This window comes from Anas platyrhynchos, chromosome 2, assembly GCF_047663525.1.
Source record: "Anas platyrhynchos isolate ZD024472 breed Pekin duck chromosome 2, IASCAAS_PekinDuck_T2T, whole genome shotgun sequence".
In the NCBI taxonomy this organism is placed as follows: domain Eukaryota; kingdom Metazoa; phylum Chordata; class Aves; order Anseriformes; family Anatidae; genus Anas; species Anas platyrhynchos.
Genome location: NC_092588.1, coordinates 157,863,578 through 157,870,755, shown reverse-complemented (window position 1 = coordinate 157,870,755; position 7,178 = coordinate 157,863,578). Strand labels below are relative to the sequence as shown.

The window sequence follows — 7,178 nt, the reverse complement described above, 5'->3', positions numbered from 1 at the left end:
GACTGAGATTCAGCAACTTAAACATAATAATGTACATATTCACACTCATCAGGGGTTTAATTGCAGTGGATGGACATTTAGGTTTCCAACCACCTGTCTGCATCTAGAGTCAGAAGTATTTTTCATACTCCATGGAGATCATACCTGGGACCAGTGAAGTGCCACAATTCACTCTCCTAGTAAATATTTTTGTGGTTGTAAACATCTTTGCTCCTCAAGTCCCACACCATCTCTTCACTAGCTCTGGTGCCTTTGTACCAATATGGGGTGAGTAGGAAAGGAGAGAAGGGGAGCAACAGGCAGGACGAATGTCTTTGCAGTGATAGATCAGCTCTCTGTGTACATTGAAATCACAGGGTGGATAAAAAATAGTTGGATTAATACAAATGTAAATCCTAGGTCCTGAGCCTTATAAGCAACTGGAGATAACTCCCTCCTCACCCGCCAGTGTAGCATCGTATACCACTATAAATACTCAGAGACAGTGTAGGCAACAGAGACAACAGGGAGAGATTTAGTCATCCAGATAGCTTGAAAACTCTCTCTCATTAGCATGAATGTGTTGTATTTGTGCATGTAAATATTCCGTGGCTATTAATCTTAAGGCATACATTGCTGTGATATTTACAGGACACGCTAGGAGAAAAGCTGCTTCTGTTAAAGGTACTCTTGAAAATTCTCCGGGAGGTGAGAGAAATAGCAGCCACGTGGAAGCGTAGCCAAAGGCCTGGTTTCAAAACTGCTCAGGAAGAGAGAGAAGACATAAATGCATTCAGCCCTGCTCCCTGGAGACCCTGAGTTTCTCCTGCAACACGCCGAATAACTTCACATCCCCTTTATCCCGGCGGGCTCTCGTCGTCTGCAGCCTTCGTGGAATGGATGATGATGGACGGAGGGCAGCCACTGCCCGCAGCAGCACAGATGCAGTCTCTCTCTTTATTCTGTGCACATCCTCCTACAGCTTGATTTATGTGTCTTTCATCAGAGAAGAGAAAAAGGTTGATAAATCTTCTGGGAAATATGCAGTTCTGTGTCTAAGGAAGTATTTCCTTCAGCAGTTCAGAGAAAGAGGCATCAGAGAAGGAAGGAAAGCTTTCTCCCATGTGTCCAAGCCAACTCTCAGAAACCAAATGAGCTATAACTTAAAAACCCCCATTCTTTGGGTTTTAACAAGCAGAATTTACTTAATGCCTAAAATTACCCATGTGCAAATTCTATTTAGGAGGAGATGAGTGCTAGTTAATGTTTATCAAAAGCCTTTAGGCCTTCAAGAAGAACATATTTTAAATGAATCATGTCCTCCCTTTAGTTTAAGGAATGCAAATCTCTGTGAGGTTCCATGCTTGTCCAAATATCTGCTTCTTACTCCAGGCTGCAATTTGGTTCCAGCTGCTATTCTCACGTAGCACTGCACAGTGCTTTATTTTATTTATTTATTTATTTATTTTTACAAGCCCCTGTCTAGCCAAACGGCCAGATTTCCCCTAATGGACAAAAAAGTCAGTGACTTGGTCTTCAAAATGGAATAAATCCGTACATCTAGTGGCACTCAACAGCCTGAATGCATGGAGGCAGGTACCATCAGCTCCCCACAAGTATTTGAATGTGCCCTCCCTAGAGGACTGCTACCACCACCTTTAGCAGGGTCACTTCTTCTTTGCTGGGGCTTTGGCATTCCCACCAGCTTTGCCGTTTGTTTTGGTGCTTCCTCCAGATTTTGCTGCTTCACCTTCTTTTTCACCTTTCTTTCCACCACCTTGTTTCTTGTCATTGCTGCCCTTTTCTCCCTTTTCACCCTTTTCTCCTTTTTCTCCCTTTTCTCCTTCTTTCTTTTTGGCATCTTTCCCTTCTTTCTTGGATCCTTCTTTCTGGTCCTTCTCACCGTCCTTCTTCTTGGAGCCTTTGGATCCTTCTTTCTTACCCTGAGCCTTGTCCACTTTTCCAGATACGGTGGGAACGTCTTCTTTTTTTTCTTCTGCCACCTGAGCTGTATGTGAGGACATAAAAAGAAAACAGAAAGGCAATTAATGTAGGGTGACACTATCCAAGAAGAGGGTAAAACTCCTGCTCCCTGATGGCAAATCCTAGACAAAGGAAAAACACCTGGCTTTGTCCCTACAGCTGTTTTTCTCACCGGCTAGCAGCTTTCATATCTTTGTTTTGAGAAGGCAGACTAGTGGGGTAAAGCAGAATTTGAAGATTTGAAGAGCTGAGCCGTAGCTCTGTTGGAAGAAATAGCTCTCATTGGTCAGAATTGGTCCCTGAACATTATAATGAGAATCCATAGGCATTTCCCAATAATGGCATCAGTGTGGAGTGGTCTCCTTCCAGGCAAAGGAACAGAAACCTCTCTGATGTAATCCAGTTCAGCCCTGGTCTGTCTTTGCTTTTTTTTTTTTCTTTTTTTTTTTTTCTTCCTTTTTTGTTTGTTTGTTTGTCTTTGTTGTTGTTGTTGCTGCTCTTTGTTTTGTTTTGTTGATTTTTTTTTTCATGTTTTCTTTGTTTAATTTCCTGTATGGGGTATGTCTCCTGAAGCTGAGAGTGGACAGCAGAGATTTTGCTGGGGGATTTTGCTCTCAGAGACAGACAGGCAGAAGATGACCTGCCCAGCACAGGACTACCAAGTAGGCTTTGCTTATATCCTGTCCAGACCTGGTCATGAGACTGGCTTCCTACCTGCACCAATGTAATTAATAGCAGTGACATTCCAAGGGCATATAGCAATTAACTCTGTTTTGTTATGTTTTAACACACAATCCATAACAGTTTTAAGAATTTTATAATATCTTTATTTCTCCAATATATTTACTTAGGAATATCTTGGATTCGCTGCCCACATTTCAAGTGAGAAGACTCATAAGTATCCCACTAGGTCTTGCAGACAAATTATTCTGAAAAAGGATGCTATGAAAAATAATTTTCCTTCCCCCCCCCTTTTTTTTTTTTACTTCTAATAAAACTGGTTAATTTTCTCTAAAGTATTTCTAAGCTCAGAGCTTGATGCACTGAGCTCTCATTTCAAGTTGCTACACAACACTCAAACACAGATCAGATTTCCTATATTTCTTACAGATTTTTTTTTTCTTTGCTCATGACCAACCAGGTATAAAGTTTTGAAAAAATGAGGTGAAAACGTGTTAACTTTCCACGGCTTCCTTTTCTGAAAAGCCCCATTGTAGGACTCAGATATGTAAATAGATAACCACGTTGGCATAACTTAATAATTAAGCTCAGCCAAGATATAGGAATGACCTGGGAGTGACCCGAGGAAATGGAGGATTACTGGTCACTGTTTAGCTAAGGAAAGATGACAGTGAGCTGGCTCAGGAGGTAATTTGGTAAGGGGTGATCATTTGGTGAGATATCTCAACCTTACGTGGAGCCATTAGACTCCTGTCCGTTTAATTGGCCTCAGACCTCCCTGCTATGAAGATCTGTAGTGTCGCTTTCGGTTTGCAGCCATGTATTGCAGGGGTGAATCAAACCTGCATTTATTATTTTTGCCTAAAATATTCTTTCAGGCTGAGCACTAATTTGAAATTTTATCCTTTCACCTTGGGAACTGCTAATTCATTTATACACACAGATGGGAATGGAACATTTTTTCTTATAACCACAGGGGAAATCCTGACATCTCATATAAAAAGAGGAGAGAAAACCAACCAACAAACGAATAAAACAAACACAAACAAACAAACAAACAAAACCAACATTGTCTGCTTCCTGGAGAAATGTGGTAGGATCCAGATGCATTCCCAAAAAAGTCAGCTGGATTTGCCTCAGACCAGAATACTTGAAGATTTCCCAGGCCACAACCCCAGACAGCACATCTCCACTCACAGCAAGGGCCCACTTCTGCTTGTACCCCTCCCACATGCTGGGAGACAGAGCTTAAATAAATTAAGTTCTATGTAACATTTTATGCACTGAACTCTATCTAAAGTTCATTTTCTTTTATGTCCCCCCAAAAAAGGGCTTGCCATATACAACACTCAGAAAAGTGCATGGAGAGTCATTTGGCAGTTAGAATATTCCATCACATTAAATGTGAAATAGAGTCAAATAATGCCAAGAAATGAGAGTATTATTGTAATATATTCTTGATTAATAGCATTCGACACTTACAGAAATCTTTAAACCATTTAATGGCCACTCGGTAATTAAAATCATTCAGGTTGTCTGTTTGGCCTTGACCAGATCCACTGAGGGTTGTCACAGTGTAAGTAGAGAAATAGTCAGTGAGTGCATACATCATATTTCATGACCACATAAATCAGGGTGGACTGCCAATTGTCAGTGGAGCAGCATGGCAGACCATCACACCCTGTACAGACAAGAATAATAGCACAGAGACGAAGCCCGAAGGTTTGCATACTTTCCATCTTAATGACTAAATCATGAAGTGAAACTCATCTGAAGACAGGATTCACATTAATCTCAGCAGGAGGTTTGATCACACACAGCTTTTGCATCTACCATTTAGGCACTGACGGTTGAGTCAGAGCCTTTTGGTCCTCAAGACTGGAGACATGCAGGCATTTCTAAGGCACAATTTACCTCCCTTACTCTGAAAGGAATCACATCCTTTTTATTTATCACTGTGGTTAAAAGAATAAAAACTACATGACTAATGCTGATGCAGATTTCTCCATAGATGTGGGTAATGTGTTTGTGGACAGTTGAATTGCACCCCAGTACCAGTTCCTTCAGGGCAACCTGGTCAGATTTATGTCTGCCCACAGAGGACCAGGAGACTCAAAACACATATCTTCAGAAGCCGTTACCAAACATCAGCAGCCACTCAGTGACGTTATCCACTAGATTCCTACCCTGCACCATGCCTCGACCATAGATTTGGGACTCTCATGAGGTTGAAGGGTGGTGAGGTACTCATATATTTCACGGGATAAAAGCTATATGGTGCAGATGACTTCTCATATATTGCTTTCTTGTGGCTATTTATTCACGAGCTCATGATGCAGCATTTTACTGTGGTCCAATTAAACCCACACTAAACTAGCAAGCCTTTGGATAGAGTTTATGTACATGTTTATGTGTTGTGAAGGCTGCTTACAGGAGATCAAAATTTATTAACATTCTGGGGTGAAACTGTCATTCTACTGCCCCAAACTCCTTTCTGTCTCTTTGAGATATTCTCATCTTTGTTTTATTTTATTTTATTTTATTTTATTTTATTTTATTTTATTTTATTTTATTTTATTTTATTTTATTTTATTTTATTTTATTTTATTTTATTTTATTTATTTTTAACAGCCAGGCTGTTAAATGCTACAAATCCTCCTAAAAGAAGATGTAGCAGATGGCTGAACTTGGCTTTCTGCTATCTACAGGAATGAGCCTTCAGACTCTCTGGGATCTACTGAGCACTGGTCCTTACAGAATCAGAATTTGGTCTTTTGACCAAGAAGTCAAAAGATGTAATAGTAAGTGCTCCTATACACGATTGCTTATACATGTAGGAGAGCATTAACTAAACCTTTGGATGACTTTTGACTTTGAAATACTTTAAGAGAATTTAACAGTATGGTCAAGGGTTTATTCACACCAATTGGGTTCCGGTCCAGAGAGTGGCCTGGCCATCTTTAGCTTACAGTATAGGCACGGTCAAGTGGTTGAACACATCAGAAATACTGAGGTATGTGCAACAGCTTACTATTAATAACATATATCTATAATTTGCTGGTGTAGGAGTAAATTTCCACAGTTATTTTGTCTGCCTCTTTCACCAGTTTTATAGACTGAAGCATCATGTTGTGAGTTAAAGAAACTCCAGGTTTTTATGAAGCTACAGGCCCCATCGCTTATAGAGACACAGAAACAGGGAACAAACAAACAAACAAATAAATAAATAAATACTTTCATTAAAAGTTCGTGAGAAAACGAGTGAAATGCAGAAAGGGAACTGAGAAGCAGAGAGTCCAAGGCATGATGGATCTCAGAGGAAGCCACGGAAAAGAGAAGCCACAGACAGACAGACAGACAGGAAGGCAGTCCCCTAATTTCCTTGTAGGGCCATTTCATCTTCTTCTTTCACCACAGGCAGGGAGTTGAGAGGTCTGGACTGGACATGACCAGAGAGAGTTGGGAGAGTTTCAGTAGAGCCTAGGGCACAGAATCAGGAAAGGTGAGTGAGAGGAGAGGAGACCAATGACAGAAATACTCTTGGCCATCCAAATGGGGCAGACCAATCATGGGCACTGTGAAATTCTAAAACTTTTTCTTCCTACTGAAAAAAAAAAACCCACCCCAGAATCTGTCCTTTAAAATGGATGAGACTATCTGGAAAATTTTAAACATGAGATGCAAAGGAATAACCCTTGTACTATCGGAGAAACTGTCCCCTGTATCTGAATGACCATGTCTGCTGCCACATGTTGTTGGTTTAGAATTGTGCATGTGAATGGGAGAGGTTTACCATGTCACAGTGGTATCTTCATTGTTATGCCCAAGGAGCTACACTGATTTACACATTGGGAGGGCCTAACCCTTACCACTTAAGCATACAGAAAACAACCCCAAAAGAAGAGATAGGTCTTATGTGCAGGTGAGGGCACGAGAAGTACCTCCAGGGATCTCTGTCAGCTCATTGAGTGGTGGCACAGTCTCCAGTTTGTCTGCATACGTCTTGGCTGCTTGCCGTTGAGCATATCGTGCCTCAATCTCTTTCTTTGTCCGGGGAATCCGGCACTTGAAGATACAGCACAAGGTAATAACTGGGAAAGAAAAGAGAGAAGCAAGAGCATTGAGCTTAGATGAGCAGATCTCTGTCTAGCACGGGTTGGTTTCTTCAAGTGGGAACCTGGAGCTATTTGCATCTGTGGAAGGGCCCATCAGTTACCAATTAAGTTACCTGAAAATGAAGAATTATTACTCTTAAACTGAGTTGTGGAAAAAAACGAAGAAAGTCCCTCTCTCCAAAAATAATGTGAAACATTGCCTTAAATCATATATACCACTGCTGTTTCTGAGCACAACACAGTCATTACTTTTATTTTCATCACCACCCTGTAGATTTGTGAAGTATCATCTGACTTTTCAAGGTGTGGTAGGATATAAGAACATCAACAGCTCCTGACACCATATCTTAGTCATCCAGTTTTGTGGTAGGTAGGTCCTGGGGATATGGACCACCAGCTGATGAAAGTAATGAGGATAGG

At 40.9% G+C, this 7,178-nt stretch overlaps 1 protein-coding gene across 3 annotated transcripts in view; it reads right to left on the bottom strand.

The window, feature by feature from the left end:
- Positions 1-545: 545 nt before the first annotated feature.
- TMIE (transmembrane inner ear) overlaps positions 546-7,178 on the bottom strand; it is a 31,145-nt gene continuing 24,512 nt past the window's right edge. For 2 of the 3 annotated variants that reach the window (XM_072033938.1, XM_072033939.1), the window contains exons 3-4: positions 6,585-6,734; positions 546-1,987 (exon numbers count right to left, since the gene is read on the bottom strand). In XM_072033938.1, the coding sequence (XP_071890039.1) occupies positions 1,647-1,987; positions 6,585-6,734 (491 nt within the window). In that variant the 3' untranslated portion in view covers positions 546-1,646. Of the gene's footprint in view, positions 1,988-5,308; positions 6,124-6,584; positions 6,735-7,178 lie in introns of those variants that run through there. The other variant, XM_072033940.1, reaches the window with a different exon arrangement.